This window comes from Oncorhynchus mykiss, chromosome 15 (genome assembly GCF_013265735.2).
Source record: "Oncorhynchus mykiss isolate Arlee chromosome 15, USDA_OmykA_1.1, whole genome shotgun sequence".
Taxonomy (NCBI): domain Eukaryota; kingdom Metazoa; phylum Chordata; class Actinopteri; order Salmoniformes; family Salmonidae; genus Oncorhynchus; species Oncorhynchus mykiss.
The window spans coordinates 8,821,634-8,842,376 of record NC_048579.1 but is presented as its reverse complement, the minus strand read 5'-3'; the positions used below and the strand labels follow the sequence as shown (position 1 = coordinate 8,842,376).

The 20,743-nt window shown below is 46.9% G+C and overlaps 1 protein-coding gene across 1 annotated transcript in view; it reads right to left on the bottom strand.

The window, feature by feature from the left end:
* LOC110490900 (docking protein 6-like) overlaps positions 1-18,861 on the bottom strand; it is a 132,830-nt gene extending 113,969 nt beyond the window's left edge. Inside the window, exon 1 of the mRNA XM_036945723.1 lies at positions 18,639-18,861. Coding sequence (XP_036801618.1) covers positions 18,639-18,704 — 66 coding nt within the window. The 5' untranslated portion in view covers positions 18,705-18,861. The remainder of the gene's footprint in view (positions 1-18,638) is intronic.
* Between the last annotated feature and the right edge of the window lie 1,882 nt (positions 18,862-20,743).

Here is a 20,743-nt window from a genome sequence, read left to right as displayed (position 1 = left end):
CAACATGGTGCAGGGGGGGAAACAACTTAGTTGGGGGGAAACAACTTAGTTAGGGGGAAACAACTTAGTTAGGGGGAAACAACTTAGTTAGGGGGAAACAACTTAGTTAGGAGGAAACAACTTAGTTAGCAGGAAACAACTTAGTTAGGGGGAAACCAACATGGTGCAGGGGGTGGCAACTTAGTTAGGGGGGAAACAACTTAGTTAGGGGGAAACAACTTAGTTAGGGGGAAAAAAACTTAGTTAGGGGGGAAACAACTTAGTTAGGGGGAAACAACTTAGTTAGGGGGAAACAACTTAGTTAGGGGGAAACAACTTAGTTAGGAGGAAACAACTTAGTTAGGGGGAAACAACTTAGTTAGGGGGAAACAACTTAGTTAGGAGGAAACAACTTAGTTAGGGGGAAACAACTTAGTTAGGGGGAAACAACTTAGTTAGGGGGAAAGAACTTAGGGGGAAACAACTTAGTTAGGGGGAAACAACTTAGTTAGGGGGAATCAACTTAGTTAGGGGGAAACAACTTAGTTAGGGGGAAACCAACATGGTGCAGGGGGGGAAACAACTTAGTTAGGGGGGAAACAACTTAGTTAGGACGAAACAACTTAGTTAGGGGGAAACAACTTAGTTAGGGGGAAACCAACATGGTGCAGGGGGGGAAACAACTTAGTTAGGGGGGAAACAACTTAGTTAGGAGGAAACAACTTAGTTAGGAGGAAACAACTTAGTTAGGGGGAAACAACTTAGTTAGGGGGAAACCAACATGGTGCAGGGGGGGAAACAACTTAGTTAGGGGGGAAACAACTTAGTTAGGAGGAAACAACTTAGTTAGCGGGAAACAACTTAGTTAGGGGGAAACAACTTAGTTAGGGGGAAACAACTTAGTTAGGGGGAAACAACTTAGTTAGGAGGAAACAACTTAGTTAGCAGGAAACAACTTAGTTAGGGGGAAACCAACATGGTGCAGGGGGTGGCAACTTAGTTAGGGGGGAAACAACTTAGTTAGGGGAAACAACTTAGTTAGGGGGACACAACTTAGTTAGGGGCTAAACAACTTAGTTAGTGGGAAACAACTTAGTTAGGGGGAACAACTTAGTTAGGGGGAAACAACTTAGTTAGGGGGAAACAACTTAGTTAGTGGGAAACAACTTAGTTAGTGGGAAACAACTTAGTTAGGGGGAAACAACTTAGTTAGGGGGAAACAACTTAGTTAGGAGGAAACAACTTAGTTAGGGGGAAACAACTTAGTTAGGGGGAAACCAACATGGTGCGGGGGGGGGGGGGTACCAACTTAGTTAGGGGGAAACAACTTAGTTAGGGGGAAACAACTTAGTTAGGGGGAAACAACTTAGTTAGGGGGAAACAACTTAGTTAGGAGGAAACAACTTAGTTAGGGGGAAACAACTTAGTTAGGGGGAAACAACTTAGTTAGGGGGAAAAAACTTAGTTAGTTGGAAAAAACTTAGTTAGGAGGAAACAACTTAGTTAGGGGGGAAACAACTTAGTTAGGGGGAAACAACTTAGTTAGGGGGAAACCAACATGGTGCAGGGGGTGGCAACTTAGTTAGGGGGGAAACAACTTAGTTAGGGGAAACAACTTAGTTAGGGGGACACAACTTAGTTAGGGGCTAAACAACTTAGTTAGTGGGAAACAACTTAGTTAGGGGGAACAACTTAGTTAGGGGGAAACAACTTAGTTAGGGGGAAACAACTTAGTTAGTGGGAAACAACTTAGTTAGTGGGAAACAACTTAGTTAGGGGGAAACAACTTAGTTAGGGGGAAACAACTTAGTTAGGAGGAAACAACTTAGTTAGGGGGAAACAACTTAGTTAGGGGGAAACCAACATGGTGCGGGGGGGGGGGGTACCAACTTAGTTAGGGGGAAACAACTTAGTTAGGGGGAAACAACTTAGTTAGGGGGAAACAACTTAGTTAGGGGGAAACAACTTAGTTAGGAGGAAACAACTTAGTTAGGGGGAAACAACTTAGTTAGGGGGAAACAACTTAGTTAGGGGGAAAAAACTTAGTTAGTTGGAAAAAACTTAGTTAGGAGGAAACAACTTAGTTAGGGGGGAAACAACTTAGTTAGGGGGAAACAACTTAGTTAGGGGGGAAACAACTTAGTTAGGGGGAAACAACTTAGTTAGGGGGGAAACAACTTAGTTAGGGGGAAACAACTTAGTTAGGTGGGAAACAACTTAGTTAGGGGGAAACAACTTAGTTAGGGGGAAACAACTTAGTTAGGGGGAAACAACTTAGTTAGGGGGAAACAACTTAGTTAGGGGGGAAACAACTTAGTTAGTTGGAAACAACTTAGTTAGGAGGAAACAACTTAGTTAGAGGGGAAACAACTTAGTTAGGGGGAAACAACTTAGTTAGGGGGGAAACAACTTAGTTAGGAGGAAACAACTTAGTTAGGGGGGGAAACAACTTAGTTAGGGGGAAACAACTTAGTTAGGGGGAAACAACTTAGTTAGGGGCAAAAAACTTAGTTAGGGGGGGAAACAACTTAGTTAGGGGGAAACAACTTAGTTAGGGGGAAACCAACATGGTGCAGGGGGGGAAACAACTTAGTTAGGGGGGAAACAACTTAGTTAGGGGGAAACAACTTAGTTAGGGGGAAACAACTTAGTTAGGGGGGAAACAACTTAGTTAGGGGGGAAACAACTTAGTTTAGGGAGGAACATAGGGGGTAAACAACTTAGTTAGGGGGAAACAACTTAGTTAGGGGGAAACAACTTAGTTAGGGGGGAAACAACTTAGTTAGTTGGAAACAACTTAGTTAGGAGGAAACAACTTAGTTAGAGGGGAAACAACTTAGTTAGGGGGAAACAACTTAGTTAGGGGGGAAACAACTTAGTTAGGAGGAAACAACTTAGTTAGGGGGGAAACAACTTAGTTAGGGGGAAACAACTTAGTTAGGGGGGAAACAACTTAGTTAGGAGGAAACAACTTAGTTAGAGGGGAAACAACTTAGTTAGGGGGAAACAACTTAGTTAGGGGGGAAACAACTTAGTTAGGGGGGAAACAACTTAGTTAGGAGGAAACAACTTAGTTAGGGGGGAAACAACTTAGTTAGGAGGAAACAACTTAGTTAGGGGGGAAACAACTTAGTTAGGGGGAAACAACTTAGTTAGGGGGAAACAACTTAGTTAGGGGGGAAACAACTTAGTTAGGGGAAACAACTTAGTTAGGGGGGAAACAACTTAGTTAGGGGGAAACAACTTAGTTAGGGGGGAAACAACTTAGTTAGGAGGAAACAACTTAGTTAGAGGGGAAACAACTTAGTTAGGGGGAAACAACTTAGTTAGGGGGGAAACAACTTAGTTAGGGGGGAAACAACTTAGTTAGGAGGAAACAACTTAGTTAGGGGGGAAACAACTTAGTTAGGAGGAAACAACTTAGTTAGGGGGGAAACAACTTAGTTAGGGGGAAACAACTTAGTTAGGGGGAAACAACTTAGTTAGGGGGGAAACAACTTAGTTAGGGGAAACAACTTAGTTAGGGGGGAAACAACTTAGTTAGGGGGAAACAACTTAGTTAGGAGGAAACAACTTAGTTAGCGGGGAAACAACTTAGTTAGGAGGAAACAACTTAGTTAGGGGGGGAAACAACTTAGTTAGGGGGGAAACAACTTAGTTAGGAGGAAACAACTTAGTTAGGGGGGGAAACAACTTAGTTAGGGGGGAAACCACTTAGTTAGGAGGAAACAACTTAGTTAGGGGGGGAAACAACTTAGTTAGGGGGAAACAACTTAGTTAGGGGGGAAACAACTAAGTTAGGGGGGAAACAACTTAGTTAGCGGGGAAACAACTTAGTTAGGAGGAAACAACTTAGTTAGGGGGGGAAACAACTTAGTTAGGGGGAAACAACTTAATTAGGGGGGAAACAACTTAGTTAGGGGGAAACAACTTAGTTAGGGGGGAAACAACTTAGTTACGAGGAAACAACTTAGTTAGGGGGAAACAACTTACTTAGGGGGAAACAACTTAGTTAGGGGGAAACAACTTTGTTAGGAGGAAACAACTTAGTTAGGAGGAAACAACTTAGTTAGGGGGGAAACAACTTAGTTAGGGGGAAACAACTTAGTTAGGGGGAAACAACTTAGTTAGGGGGAAACAACTTAGTTAGGGGGAAACAACTTAGTTAGGGGGAAACAACTTAGTTAGGGGGGAAACAACTTAGTTAGGGGGAAACAACTTAGTTAGGGGGGAAACAACTTAGTTAGGAGGAAACAACTTAGTTAGGGGGAAACAACTTAGTTAGGGGGAAACAACTTAGTTAGGAGGAAACAACTTAGTTAGGGGGAAACAACTTAGTTAGGGGGGAAACAACTTAGTTAGGGGGAAACAACTTAGTTAGGGGGGAAACATGGTGCAGGGGGCGAAACAATCGATGTAGCTACTCCCCTTAAACGGGGAAAATAATTAAAAAGGGCTCAAACAAGATTCATTCTCATTCAAAAACAAATGCATAAAATCAGGGTCAGATTTAATCAAGATGCTTTCACTTTCCATTTCGCTCAATAGGTCTCTTTTGATAAAAGAAAATCAACAATTCTCTCTCCCATTGTTATATCTGGTGTAACTCTCCTGTCTTATCCGATGTCCTGTGTGAATTGAAGTATTCTCCCTCTAATTCTCTCTGTCTCTGTCTCTTTCTCTCGGAGGACCTGAGCCGTAGGACTACCTGGCCTGATGACTCCTGGCTGTGCCCAGTCCACCTGGTCTTGCTGCTGCTCGAGCTTCAACTGTTCTGCCTGCGGCTATGAAACCCTGACCTGTTCACCAGACGTGCTACCTTGTCCTGGACCTGCTGTTTTCATCTCTCTCTGTCTCTCTCTCGCACTCTCTCACACACTCACTCCTCCCTACCTCCCTCCCTCACGGCACATTTACAGTGTGTGAACATTTAGAGGAATATGATTTTTGAATGGCAGCCTGACTCACAGCCAGAAGACTGTAAAGTGGTTAGATGGTGCTTCCTATATCCATTAGTTATGACTAAGATAGAGACATGAGAGAGAACCTTCCACGTCTCCAGCACTAACCTCAACCTGAGGAACATGCAGCTGCCTTCCACGTCTCCAGCACTAACCTCAACCTGAGGAACATGCAGCTGCCTTCCACGTCTCCAGCACTAACCTCAACCTGAGGAACATGGAGCTGCCTTCCACGTCTCCAGCACTAACCTCAACCTGAGGAACATGCAGCTGCCTTCCACGTCTCCAGCACTAACCTCAACCTGAGGAACATGGAGCTGCCTTCCACGTCTCCAGCACTAACCTCAACCTGAGGAACATGCAGCTGCCTTCCACGTCTCCAGCACTAACCTCAACCTGAGGAACATGCAGCTGCCTTCCACGTCTCCAGCACTAACCTCAACCTGAGGAACATGGAGCTGCCTTCCACGTCTCCAGCACTAACCTCAACCTGAGGAACATGCAGCTGCCTTCCACGTCTCCAGCACTAACCTCAACCTGAGGAACATGGAGCTGCCTTCCACGTCTCCAGCACTAACCTCAACCTGAGGAACATGCAGCTGCCTTCCACGTCTCCAGCACTAACCTCAACCTGAGGAACATGGAAATGCCTTCCACGTCTCCAGCACTAACCTCAACCTGAGGAACATGGAAATGCCTTCCACGTCTCTAGCACTAACCTCAACCTGAGGAACATGGAAATGCCTTCCACGTCTCCAGCACTAACCTCAACCTGAGGAACATGCAGCTGCCTTCCACGTCTCCAGCACTAACCTCAACCTGAGGAACATGGAAATGCCTTCCACGTCTCTAGCACTAACCTCAACCTGAGGAACATGGAGCTGCCTTCAGGCAATTACATGAATGACAAAAAGGTAATGTTTTGCTCCCTTCCCAAGACAGTCTATCCCACCGATTATATCTGCCGTTTCTCAAAAAGAGGGACAGGATATGGGGACAACGGCAATATCCTCTGCCATCGCAGCTATTCCTTACACAGCGGTAGGTAGATAAATCTGTTATTACAGATACATCGACCTGCGCTTCACCACCAGTTTACCACCATTTCATTTGGGTCTGTCAGTCTGTCAGTCTCTCTCCCGAGCAGATTAACTGAGCAGAGAAAACAAGTAATAGCTTATGGTACAAAGCCAGACTAGATTTAACTGAAGAACCACAGACTCTGATTAGATCTAACTGAAGATCCACATACTCTGGCAACAGATTGTTTGCTTGTTTGTTTGTGTGGGATTTTGTGCCAATTCCTCCGTGTTGGACCGGTGTGCGCAGCCGTGCAGTGTCGTGTGTGTGTGTGTGTGTGTGTGTGTGTGTGTGTGTGTGTGTGTGTGTGTGTGTGTGTGTGTGTGTGTGTGTGTGTGTGTGTGTGTGTGTGTGTGTGTGTGTGTGTGTGTGTGTTTGTGTGTTTGTGTGTGTGTGGAGGTTAGGCAGAGGGTGCAGTGTGGGCGCTGAATAGAGAAATGTCATTCCATTCCGCTGTCTGACACACTACAGAGAGTGAGACAAAATGGGACAAATACCAAATTGAGACTGCATGCAGAATTCTGCAAAAATATCCTCTGTGTACAGTCATGGCCAAAGGTTTTGAGAACGACACAAATTTTAATTTCCACAAAGTCTGCTGCCTCATTTTTTATGATGGCAATTTGCATATACTCCAGAATGATATGAAGAGTGAGCAAATTAATTGCAAAGTCCCTCTTTTCCATGCAAATGAACTGAATCCCCCCCCCCCCAAAAAAAAGTATCTGATGAATCCCCTTTCCAATTGTTTGGGGCATCCAGAGAAAAGTTTGTCGGGAGAAGATAAGGTGAGCACTACCATCAGTCCTGTGTCATGCCAACAGTAAAGCATCCTGAGACCGTTCATGTGTGGGGTTGCTTCTCAGCCAAGGGAGTGGGCTCACTCACAGTTTTTTCCTAAGAACACAGCCATGAATAAAGAATGGTACCAACACATCCTCCGAGAGCAACTTCTCCCAACCATCCTGGAACAGTTTGGTGACGAACAATGCCTTTTCCAGCATGATGGAGCACCATGCCATAAGGCAAAAGTGATAACTAGGTGGCTTGGGGAACAAAACATTGATATGTTGGGTCCATAGCCAGGAAACTCCACAGACCTTAATCCCATTGAGAACTTGTGGTCAATCCTCAAGCTTGTAATTATACTTCAGTATTCCATAGTAACATCTGACAAAAATATCTAAACACACTGAAGCAGCAAACTTTGTGGAAATTCATATTTGTGTAATTTTAAAACTTTTTGCCACGACTGTACAACGTAAAACACCAAATAATGCACGCAGAGCAGAATTAGGCCGATACCCAATAATTATCAAAATCCAGAAAAGAACCGTTAAATTCTACAACCACCTAAAAGGAAGCGATTCACAAACCTTCCATAACAAAGCCATCACCTATAGAGAGATGAACCTGGAGAAGAGTCCCCTAAGCAAGCTGGTCCTGGGGCTCTGTTCACAAACACACCCCACAGAGCCCCAGGACAGCAACGCAATTTGACCCAACCAAATCATGGGAAAACAAAAAGATAATTACTTGACACGTTGAAGAGAATTAACAAACTAGAATGCTATTTGGCCCTAAACAGAGAGTACACAGTGGCAGAATACCTGACCCTTGAGACTGACCCAAACTTAAGGAAAGCTTTGAATATTCACAGACTCGGTGAGCATAGCCTGGCTATTGAGAAAGGCCGCCGTAGGCAGACCTGGCTTTCAAGAGAAGACAGGCTATGTGCACACTGCTGACAAAATTAGGTGGAAACTGAGCTGCACTTCCTAACCTCCTAGTGAGAGATGGAGGCAATGAGGCAATGAGAGAGGGAGGAGGTGAGAGATGGAGGAGGTGAGAGAGGGAGGAGGTGAGAGAGGGAGGAGGTGAGAGAGGGAGGAGGTGAGAGATGGAGGAGATGAGAGAGGGAGGAGGTGAGAGATGGAGGAGATGAGAGAGGGAGGAGGTGAGAGAGGGAGGAGGTGAGAGAGGGAGGAGTTGAGAGAAGGAGGAGATGAGAGAGGGAGGAGATGAGAGAGGGAGGGAGAGACAAGAGAGAGGGAGGAGATGAGAAACGGAGATGTGAAAGGGAGGCAATGAGAGAGCTGAGATGAGAGATGGAGGAGGTGAGAAAGGGAGGAGGTGAGAGAGGGAGGAGGTGAGAGAGGGAGGAGGTGAGAGAGGAATGAGGTGAGAGAGGGAGGAGGTGAGAGATGGAGGAGGTGAGAGAGGGGGGAGGTGAGAGATGGAGGAGATGAGAGAGGGAGGTGAGAGAGGGAGGAGGTGAGAGAGGGGGGAGGTGAGAGATGGAGGAGATGAGAGAGGGAGGAGGTGAGAGATGGAGGAGGTGAGAGAGGGAGGAGGTGAGAGAGGGAGGAGGTGAGAGATGGAGGAGATGAGAGAGCGAGGAAGTGAGAGATGGAGGAGATGAGAGAGGGAGGAGGTGAGAGAGGGAGGAGGTGAGAGAGGGAGGAGATGAGAGAAGGAGGAGATGAGAGAGGGAGGAGATGAGAGAGGGAGGGAGAGACAAGAGAGAGGGAGGAGATGAGAAACGGAGAAGTGAAAGGGAGGCAATGAGAGAGGGAGGAGGTGAGAGATGGAGGAGGTGAGAAAGGGAGGAGGTGAGAGAGGGAGGAGGTGAGAGAGGTAGGAGATGAGAGAAGGAGGAGATGAGAGAGGGAGGAGATGAGAGAGGGAGGGAGAGACAAGAGAGAGGGAGGAGATGAGAAATGGAGATGTGAAAGGGAGGCAATGAGAGAGGGAGGAGGTGAGAGATGGAGGAGGTGAGAAAGGGAGGAGGTGAGAGAGGGAGGAGGTGAGAGAGGGAGGAGATGAGAGAGGGATGAGGTGAGAGAGGGAGGGAGGAGGTGAGAGATGGAGGAGGTGAGAAAGGGAGGAGGTGAGAGAGGGAGGAGGTGAGAGAGGGGGGAGGTGAGAGATGGAGGAGATGAGAGACGGAGGAGGTGAGAGATGGAGGAGGTGAGAGAGGGAGGAGGTGAGAGAGGGAGGAGGTGAGAGATGGAGGAGATGAGAGAGCGAGGAGGTGAGAGATGGAGGAGATGAGAGAGGGAGGAGGTGAGAGAGGGAGGAGGTGAGAGAGGGAGGAGGTGAGAGAGCGAGGAGGTGAGAGATGGAGGAGGTGAGAGAGGGAGGAGGTGAGAGAGGGAGGAGGTGAGAGAGGGAGGAGGTGAGAGATGGAGGAGGTGAGAGAGGGAGGAGGTGAGAGATGGAGGCAATGAGAGAGGGAGGAGGTGAGAGAGGGAGGAGGTGAGAGAGGGAGGAGGTGAGAGATGGAGGAGATGAGAGAGGGAGAAGATGAGAGAGGGAGGGAGAGACAAGAGAGAGGGAGGAGATGAGAATCGGAGAAGTGAAAGGGAGGCAATGAGAGAGGGAGGAGGTGAGAGATGGAGGAGGTGAGAAAGGGAGGAGGTGAGAGAGGGAGGAGGTGAGAGAGGTAGGAGATGAGAGAAGGAGGAGATGAGAGAGGGAGGAGATGAGAGAGGGAGGGAGGAGGTGAGAGATGGAGGAGGTGAGAAAGGGAGGAGGTGAGAGAGGGAGGAGGTGAGAGAGGGAGGAGATGAGAGAGGGATGAGGTGAGAGAGGGAGGGAGGAGGTGAGAGATGGAGGAGGTGAGAAAGGGAGGAGGTGAGAGAGGGAGGAGGTGAGAGAGGGGGGAGGTGAGAGATGGAGGAGATGAGAGAGGGAGGAGGTGAGAGATGGAGGAGGTGAGAGAGGGAGGAGGTGAGAGAGGGAGGAGGTGAGAGATGGAGGAGATGAGAGAGCGAGGAGGTGAGAGATGGAGGAGATGAGAGAGGGAGGAGGTGAGAGAGGGAGGAGGTGAGAGAGGGAGGAGGTGAGAGAGCGAGGAGGTGAGAGATGGAGGAGGTGAGAGAGGGAGGAGGTGAGAGAGGGAGGAGGTGAGAGATGGAGGAGGTGAGAGAGGGAGGAGGTGAGAGAGGGAGGAGGTGAGAGATGGAGGCAATGAGAGAGGGAGGAGGTGAGAGAGGGAGGAGGTGAGAGATGGAGGAGATGAGAGAGGGAGGAGGTGAGAGATGGAGGAGATGAGAGAGGGAGGAGGTGAGAGAGGGAGGAGGTGAGAGAGGGAGGAGGTGAGAGAGGGAGGAGGTGAGAGAAGGAGGAGATGAGAGAGGGAGGAGATGAGAGAGGGAGGGAGAGACAAGAGAGAGGGAGGAGATGAGAAACGGAGATGTGAAAGGGAGGCAATGAGAGAGGGAGGAGATGAGAGATGGAGGAGGTGAGAAAGGGAGGAGGTGAGAGAGGGAGGAGGTGGGAGAGGGAGGAGATGAGAGAAGGAGGAGATGAGAGAGGGAGGAGATGAGAGAGGGAGGGAGAGACAAGAGAGAGGGAGGAGATGAGAAACGGAGAAGTGAAAGGGAGGCAATGAGAGAGGGAGGAGGTGAGAGATGGAGGAGATGAGAGAGCGAGGAGGTGAGAGATGGAGGAGATGAGAGAGGGAGGAGGTGAGAGAGGGAGGAGGTGAGAGAGGGAGGAGATGAGAGAAGGAGGAGATGAGAGAGGGAGGAGGTGAGAGAGGGAGGAGATGAGAAACGGAGAAGTGAAAGGGAGGAAATGAGAGAGGGAGGAGGTGAGAGATGGAGGAGGTGAGAAAGGGAGCAGGTGAGAGAGGGAGGAGGTGAGAGAGGGAGGAGATGAGAGAAGGAGGAGATGAGAGAGGGAGGAGATGAGAGAGGGAGGGAGAGACAAGAGAGAGGGAGGAGATGAGAAACAGAGATGTGAAAGGGAGGCAATGAGAGAGGGAGGAGGTGAGAGATGGAGGAGGTGAGAGATGGAGGAGGTGAGAAAGGGAGGAGGTGAGAGAGGGAGGAGGTGAGAGAGGGGGGAGGTGAGAGATGGAGGAGATGAGAGAGGGAGGAGGTGAGAGATGGAGGAGATGAGAGAGCGAGGAGGTGAGAGATGGAGGAGATGAGAGAGGGAGGAGGTGAGAGAGGGAGGAGGTGAGAGAGGGAGGAGGTGAGAGATGGAGGAGGTGAGAGAGGGAGGAGATGAGAGAAGGAGGAGATGAGAGAGGGAGGAGATGAGAGAGGGAGGGAGAGACAAGAGAGAGGGAGGAGATGAGAAACGGAGAAGTGAAAGGGAGGCAATGAGAGAGGGAGGAGGTGAGAGAGGGAGGAGGTGAGAGAGGGAGGAGGTGAGAGAGGGAGGAGGTGAGAGATGGAGGAGGTGAGAGAGGGAGGAGGTGAGAGAGGGAGGAGGTGAGAGATGGAGGCAATGAGAGAGGGAGGAGGTGAGAGAGGGAGGAGGTGAGAGATGGAGGAGGTGAGAGATGGAGGAGATGAGAGAGGGAGGAGGTGAGAGATGGAGGAGATGAGAGAGGGAGGAGGTGAGAGAGGGAGGAGGTGAGAGAGGGAGGAGGTGAGAGAAGGAGGAGATGAGAGAGGGAGGAGATGAGAGAGGGAGGGAGAGACAAGAGAGAGGGAGGAGATGAGAAACGGAGATGTGAAAGGGAGGCAATGAGAGAGGGAGGAGATGAGAGATGGAGGAGGTGAGAAAGGGAGGAGGTGAGAGAGGGAGGAGGTGAGAGAGGGAGGAAATGAGAGAAGGAGGAGATGAGAGAGGGAGGAGATGAGAGAGGGAGGGAGAGACAAGAGAGAGGGAGGAGATGAGAAACGGAGAAGTGAAAGGGAGGCAATGAGAGAGGGAGGAGGTGAGAGATGGAGGAGATGAGAGAGCGAGGAGGTGAGAGATGGAGGAGATGAGAGAGGGAGGAGGTGAGAGAGGGAGGAGATGAGAGAGGGAGGAGATGAGAGAAGGAGGAGATGAGAGAGGGAGGAGATGAGAGAGGGAGGGAGAGACAAGAGAGATGGAGGAGATGAGAAACGGAGAAGTGAAAGGGAGGAAATGAGAGAGGGAGGAGGTGAGAGATGGAGGAGTTGAGAAAGGGAGCAGGTGAGAGAGGGAGGAGGTGAGAGAGGGAGGAGATGAGAGAAGGAGGAGATGAGAGAGGGAGGGGATGAGAGAGGGAGGGAGAGACAAGAGAGAGGGAGGAGATGAGAAACGGAGATGTGAAAGGGAGGCAATGAGAGAGGGAGGAGGTGAGAGATGGAGGAGGTGAGAAAGGGAGGAGGTGAGAGAGGGAGGAGGTGAGAGAGGGAGGAGGTGAGAGAGGGATGAGGTGAGAGAGGGAGGGAGGAGGTGAGAGATGGAGGAGGTGAGAGATGGAGGAGGTGAGAGAGGGAGGAGGTGAGAGATGGAGGAGATGAGAGAGCGAGGAGGTGAGAGATGGAGGAGATGAGAGAGGGAGGAGGTGAGAGAGGGAGGAGGTGAGAGAGGGAGGAGGTGAGAGAGCGAGGAGGTGAGAGATGGAGGAGGTGAGAGAGGGAGGAGTTGAGAGAGGGAGGAGGTGAGAGAGGGAGGAGGTGAGAGACGGAGGAGGTGAGAGAGGGAGGAGGTGAGATGGAGGAGGTGAGAGATGGAGGCAATGAGAGAGGGAGGAGGTGAGAGAGGGAGGAGGTGAGAGAGGGAGGAGGTGAGAGACGGAGGAGGTGAGAGAGGGAGGAGGTGAGATGGAGGAGGTGAGAGATGGAGGCAATGAGAGAGGGAGGAGGTGAGAGAGGGAGGAGGTGAGAGAGGGAGGAGGTGAGAGATGGAGGAGATGAGAGAGGGAGGAGGTGAGAGATGGAGGAGATGAGAGAGGGAGGAGTTGAGAGAGGGAGGAGGTGAGAGAGGGAGGAGGTGAGAGAGGGAGGAGGTGAGAGAAGGAGGAGATGAGAGAGGGAGGAGATGAGAGAGGGAGGGAGAGACAAGAGAGAGGGGGGAGATGAGAAACGGAGATGTGAAAGGGAGGCAATGAGAGAGGGAGGAGATGAGAGATGGAGGAGGTGAGAAAGGGAGGAGTTGAGAGATGGAGGAGGTGAGAGAGGGAGGAGGTGAGAGAGGGAGGAGGTGAGAGATGGAGGAGATGAGAGAGCGAGGAGGTGAGAGATGGAGGAGATGAGAGAGGGAGGAGGTGAGAGAGGGAGGAGTTGAGAGATGGAGGAGGTGAGAGATGGAGGAGATGAGAGAGCGAGGAGGTGAGAGATGGAGGAGATGAGAGAGGGAGGAGGTGAGAGAGGGAGGAAGTGAGAGAGGGAGGAGGTGAGAGATGGAGGAGGTGAGAGAGGGAGGAGGTGAGAGAGGGAGGAGGTGAGAGATGGAGGAGATGAGAGAAGGAGGAGATGAGAGAGGGAGGAGATGAGAGAGGGCGGAGGAGAGAGAGAGAGAGGAGATGAGAGGGAGGTGGTGAGAGATGGAGGAGGTGAGAGAGGGAGGAGGTGAGAGATGGAGGAGATGAGAGAGCGAGGAGGTGAGAGATGGAGGAGATGAGAGAGGGAGGAGGTGAGAGAGGGAGGAAGTGAGAGAGGGAGGAGGTGAGAGATGGAGGAGGTGAGAGAGGGAGGAGGTGAGAGAGGGAGGAGGTGAGAGATGGAGGAGATGAGAGAAGGAGGAGATGAGAGAGGGAGGAGATGAGAGAGGGCGGAGGAGAGAGAGAGAGAGGAGATGAGAGGGAGGTGGTGAGAGATGGAGGAGGTGAGAGAGGGAGGAGGTGAGAGAGGGAGGAGGTGAGAGATGGAGGAGATGAGAGAGGGAGGAGGTGAGAGGTGGAGATGAGAGAGGGAGGAGGTGAGAGAGGGAGGAGGTGAGAGAGGGAGGAGGTGAGAGAGGGAGAAACAATAGAGAGGGAGGAGGTGAGAGAGGGAGGAGGTGAGAGAGGTGGAGGAGGTGAGAGAGGGAGGAGGTGAGAGAGGGAGAAACAATAGAGAGGGAGGAGGTGAGAGAGGGAGGAGGTGAGAGAGGGAGAAACAATAGAGAGGGAGGAGTGAGAGAGGGAGAAACAATAGAGAGGGAGGAGGTGAGAGAGAGAGAAACAATAGAGAGGGAGGAGGTGAGAGAGGGAGATGTGAAAGGGAGGCAATGAGAGAGGGAGGAGGTGAGAGAGGGAGGATGTGAGAGGGAGAAACAATAGACATCGAGGAGATGAGAAAGGGAGAGGTGTGAAAGGGAGGCGATGAGAGAGGGAGGAGGTGAGAGAGGGAGGAGATAAGAGAGGGAGGGAGAGACAAGAGAGAGGGAGGAGATGAGAAAGGAGGATGTGAAAGTGAGGCAATGAGAGAGGGAGGAGATGAGAAAGGGGGATGTGAATGTGAGGCAATTAGAGAGGGAGGTGAGAGAGGGAGAAACAAGAGAGAGGGAGAGACAACAAAACAAAAAAAAAATCAAATTTTGAAAAACTCCCATATCTACTGGGTGAAATACCACAGTGCCATCACAGCAGCAAGATTTGTGACCTGTTGCCACAAGAAAAGGGCAACCAGTGAAGAACACACACCATTGTAAATACAACCCATATTTATGCTTATTTATTTTATCTTGTGTCCTTTAACCATTTGTACATTGTTAAAACACTGTATATATATTTATAATATGACATTTGTAATGTCTTTACTGTTTTGAAACCTCTGTATGTGTAATGTTTACTGTTAATTTTTGTTGTTTGTCACTTTATATATTCACTTTGTATGTTGTCTACCTCACTTGCTTTGGCAATGTTAACACATGTTTCCCATGCCAATAAAGCCCTTGAATTGAATTGAATCGAATTGACAAGAGAGAGGGAGGGAGAGACATAGTGATATTGAAAGACCATCCAACAACAGCCATAGTGGTATTGAAGGACCATCCAACAACAGCCATAGTGATATTGAAGGACCATCCAACAACAGCCATAGTGATATTGAAGGACCATCCAACAACAGCCATAGTGATATTGAAAGACCATCCAACAACAGCCATAGTGATATTGAAGGACCATCCAACAACAGCCATAGTGATATTGAGGGACCATCCAACAACAGCCATAGTGATATTGAAGGACCATCCAACAACAGCCATAGTGATATTGAGGGACCATCCAACAACAGCCATAGTGATATTGAAGGACCATCCAACAACAGCCATAGTGATATTGAAGGACCATCCAACAACAGCCATAGTGATATTGAGGGACCATCCAACAACAGCCATAGTGATATTGAAGGACCATCCAACAACAGCCATAGTGATATTGAAAGACCATCCAACAACAGCCATAGTGATATTGAAGGACCATCCAACAACAGCCATAGTGATATTGAAGGACCATCCAACAACAGCCATAGTGATATTGAAGGACCATCCAACAACAGCCATAGTGATATTGAAGGACCATCCAACAACAGCCATAGTGATATTGAGGGACCATCCAACAACAGCCATAGTGATATTGAAGGACCATCCAACAACAGCCATAGTGATATTGAGGGACCATCCAACAACAGCCATAGTGATATTGAAGGACCATCCAACAACAGCCATAGTGATATTGAAAGACCATCCAACAACAGCCATAGTGATATTGAAGGACCATCCAACAACAGCCATAGTGATATTGAAGGACCATCCAACAACAGCCATAGTGATATTGAAGGACCATCCAACAACAGCCACAGCCAAGACTGGAGAGACTGGAGAAGAAACGGCCAGTATCAGACCGTTATCCTCGTGTCTCAGTCTGTCAGTCAGTCACCACATGCTTTTTCAGAGGTGAAACACGACCAACACAGTGTGGTTTCATAACTGGGATTCAAACAACAAGCTGGGGGAGGTTGACAGAGTGAAACAAATAACCACCATGATGAAAGGTAACTGGCCTGGCATAGCCACCTCCACAACAGCCTTGGGACTATTATGTTCAATCTGACATTTTGGTCAAAAATGAGTTATTCACATAGAGTTGCTCTTTAGAAAGATTTGTGGAAAAGTCCATTTAAGGTGGAAAAAATCCATTAAGAATCAGAAAGCAAACAACTTTGATGCTTGGTGCTATAAGGTTCAATCTGCTAACCAAGCACACAATGCCAGGTCGTCACTAAAAAAATGAAAGAGTTAGACATAACCAAACTGTTCTGAGATCTGGAACTTGAACAAAAAAAAGGACTCTCTGATAGAACCTTCGTCCCAAGTCCTTGATTATTGATATATATATATATTATATAGGTTCTTGTCCTCTTTTGCATTTATATTGAACAAAAATATAAACACAACATGCAACAATTTCAAAGATTTTACTGAGTTACAGTTCTTGGAAGAAAATCTGTCAATTTAAAGAAATTAATTTGGCCCATAATCTATGGATTTCACATGACTGAGCAGGGGCACAGACATAGGTGGGCCTGGGAAGGCATAGGCCTACCCACTTGGGAGCCAGGTCCACTGACTGGGGAGCCAGGCCCATCCAATCAGAATGAGTTTTTTCCTGACAAAAGGGTTTTATTACAGACAGAATTTTTCCTCTGCATTTACCCCCCCCTCCCCCAGACGATCCAGCACAGCAGGTGAAGAGGTCGGATGTAGAGGTCCTGACCTGCGATTGTGAGGCCTGTTGGACGTACTGCCAAATTCTCTAAAACGAAGTGGCGGCTTATGGTAGGGAAATTAAGATTCAATTCTCTGGACACATCTCTGCTGGACATTCCTGTAGTCAATATGCCAATTGAACGCTCCCTCGAAGCTTGAGAAATCTGTGGCATTCTGTTTTGTGACAAAACTGCACATTTTAGAGTGTCCTTTTATTGTCCCCAGCACAAGTTACACCTGTGTAAAGACCATGCTGTTTAATCAACTTCTTGATTTTCCATACCTGTTTCTTGGATGGATTTTTTTTAATCAAATGAGAAATGCTCACTAACAGGGATACAAACACATTTGTGGACAAAATTTGAGAGAAATAAGCTTTTTGTGTATATGGTTGTCACGTCCTGACCTTAGTTCCTTTTTTATGTCTCTCTTTTAGTTTGGTCAGGGCGTGAGTTAGGGGTAGGCATTTTATGTTTTGTGTTCTATGTTTTCTATTTCGATGTGTTTGGCCTGGTATGGTTCCCGATCAGAAGCAGCTGGCAATCGTTGTCTCTGATTGAGAACCATAATTAGGCAGCCTGTTTTCCCACTATGATTTGTGGGTTGTTGTGTTCTGTCTTTGTATTAGTTACCAGATGGAACTGTTTCGGTTGTTCTTTTCGTTTACGTTGTAGTGTTCAGTTCAGTTTAATAAAATGAGGAACGCGTACCACGCTGCATATTGGTCCGATCCTTCCTACTCCTCAGAAGAGGAGGAAAATCGTTACAATGGAACATTTCTGGAATGTTTTATTTCAGTTCATGAAAAATGGGACCAAGACTTGTTGCGTTTATATTTATGTTCAGTATACTTGGATTTTTTTTTTACCACTTTTTCAGAAGAATGTCCTTCACTTAAGCTCTTTATGATTAAACAAAAAGGGTAAATACAGGTGCCTTAGAGAGCATGTTTAAGCTTATAAAGTCACTGAATTTATATTGAATTATCTAACTGACAGTTGCAGCGAAGCACTGTGCCAGATCACACTATACATATGAATAGCAATGTAACTAGAGTGCTATACAATGGAAGTAGAGGATAAGGTGTGTTTTTTTCTCTCTTTTGTTTCATCATTAAAAAAATGAATTAGAAAAGCCTTATTCTGAAATTTCAACGCATGAACACAATGTCATGATGATGCGGGAGGCGGTGAGAATGGAGGCAGACATCATTAGCCATCATCGCCCATCATGGTCAGAGGGACAGGTTTCTGCTCTACAGTCATCCTGGAATGTAACGGTGCTGTAAAAATACACCAGCTGTCTTTATGACACAGGGAACATCAGGCAGACACACTGTGGGTGACAGCGTGTACCATTATCATTACCAGGTACTATAGGTAACCTGCTGTCCAGTCGGTGGTACAGGTCACTGCAGCCTATGTCGTGTAAAGTGCTTTGAGCACATAGACAAGTGTTATAAACATAATCCGTTGATATTATTATCAGTGTATTAAATCAAATCAAATATACATTGTATTGGTCCCATACATGTGTTTGGCAGATGGTATAGCGGGTGTAGCAAAATGCTAGTGTTACTACCGTGTTATAACTTAGTGAACGTTTCAGTGCTTCGCGATCAATACAACTCTGACCAGAGCTATAGCAACCTAGGCTACATTATACACATAGCCTGTCTCTCATAACCACTCGGATACTATCCAGTCTTTATCAAATACACAACCTATATCCATCAAAGCCTTGCATGCAGTACTGTAAAGATAATGCATGGCAGACAGCTGTTGTCAACGATAGAGTTGACTCTGTGATCTGGCACTTATCCTAAATTATAACTTTTGACAACATAGTTATCGATGTGGTGATAAATAATATATATAAAAAGAGTCCCATTTATTGCAAAATAATAATATACGTGACTCTTCAACAAATTTAAACATTGTCATTGCCATCATATTCTGTTAAATGTTACATATCTTACATTCTAACGAAACAAATCTGAACTAAATGCAACCACTGAAGGAAAGTTAATCATGTTGTTTTGCTCATCTGTTATTTTCCTCTGTAAAGCTCACAGCAGGACAGCTGCCTACGGAGCAACTAAACCTCTTCTAATCCAGCTTCCAGTGCCCCTGACTCCCTGCCTCCCTGCGCTGACCGCAAATACCTCTCAGTAGAAGCATCTCCTCTCCTCCTATACAGCAAAGTGTCACTCACCCCTAGTTTCTTACTCCGTATCCGCACGTATCCCTGTTTCACTATATCATTGAAGTTGGAGGCCATGGTCAGCGTGGTCCGCCACTGCCCCAGAAAAGTAACCTCCTTTTCGGCCACAAAAAAAGTCTACCACCGCGGAATCAGTCCGATATCCACAACATAAAAGCAACACGGCAACCTGCTGCGGTGTCAATGCTCGGGCAACAGCCGGCGTCGGCGCAGCGGCGCGTTCCATCAAGCAGTAGGGAGATACCATTCGTCAGCTGATTTCATTCAGACTATGGATAGAACGGGTGGGTGGGGGGGCTCTTCCTGGAACGCACCATCACCTCTTCTTCAGGGGAGCAGCAGGCAGTGCGCGTAAAACAGAAGGCTTCGCTATGCACAATGATCTCTCTTCTCAAATCAAATCACATTTTATTTGACACATGCGATGAACACAACTGACGTAGACTTTACCGTGAAATGCTTGCTTACGAGCACTTCCTAACAATAAAGACTTTAAAAAAGATGTATAAATAGTAACACAAGAGGAATAAAATTGAATACACAAGAATGGAGCTATATAGAGGACGTATATGTACCAGATCAATGTGGAGCTATATACAGGAAGTACCAGTACCAGATCAATGTGGAGCTATATACAGGAAGTACCAGTACCAGATCAATGTGGAGCTATATACAGGAAGTACCAGTACCAGATCAATGTGGAGCTATATACAGGAAGTACCAGTACCAGATCAATGTGGAGCTATATACAGGAAGTACCAGTACCAGATCAATGTGGAGCTATATACAGGAAGTACCAGTACCAGATCAATGTGCAGGGGCACAATGTATTTCAGGTAGATACTGTATATACATGAAGGCAGGGTAAAGTGGATTGCCATCAGGATAGATAATAAGGTATTTGAGGTAGATATGTACATGAAGGCAGGGTAAAGTGACTAGACATCAGGATAGATAATAATAAGGTATTTGAGGTAGATATGTACATGAAGGCAGGGTAAAGTGACTAGACATCAGGATAGATAATAATAAGGTAGATATGTACATGAAGGCAGGGTAAAGTGACTAGACATCAGGATAGATAATAATAAGGTATTTGAGGTAGATATGTACATGAAGGCAGGGTAAAGTGACTAGGTATCAGGATAGATAATAATAAGGTATTTGAGGTAGATATGTACATGAATATGTACATGAAGGCAGGGTAAAGTGGCTAGGCATCAGGATAGATAATAATAAGGTATTTGAGGTAGATATGTACATGAAGGCAGGGTAAAGTGACTAGGTATCAGGATAGATAATAATAAGGTATTTGAGGTAGATATGTACATGAAGGCAGGGTAAAGTGACTAGACATCAGGATAGATAATAATAAGGTATTTGAGGTAGATATGTACATGAAGGCAGGGTAAAGTGACTAGGTATCAGGATAGATAATAATAAGGTATTTGAGGTAGATATGTACATGAAGGCAGGGTAAAGTGGCTAGGCATCAGGATAGATAATAATAAGGTATTTGAGGTAGATATGTACATGAAGGCAGGGTAAAGTGGCTAGGTATCAGGATAGATAATAATAAGGTAGATATGTACATGAAGGCAGGGTAAAGTGACTAGACATCAGGATAGATAATAATAAGGTATTTGAGGTAGATATGTACATGAAGGCAGGGTAAAGTGACTAGGTATCAGGATAGATAATAATAAGGTATTTGAGGTAGATATGTACATGAAGGCAGGGTAAAGTGGCTAGGCATCAGGATAGATAATAATAAGGTATTTGAGGTAGATATGTACATGAAGGCAGGGTAAAGTGGCTAGGTATCAGGATAGATAATAATAAGGTATTTGAGGTAGATATGTACATGAAGGCAGGGTAAAGTGGCTAGGCATCAGGATAGATAATAATAAGGTAGATATGTACATGAAGGCAGGGTAAAGTGACTAGACATCAGGATAGATAATAATAAGGTAGATATGTACATGAAGGCAGGGTAAAGTGACTAGACATCAGGATAGATAATAATATGGTATTTGAGGTAGATATGTACATGAAGGCAGGGTAAAGTGACTAGGTATCAGGATAGATAATAATAA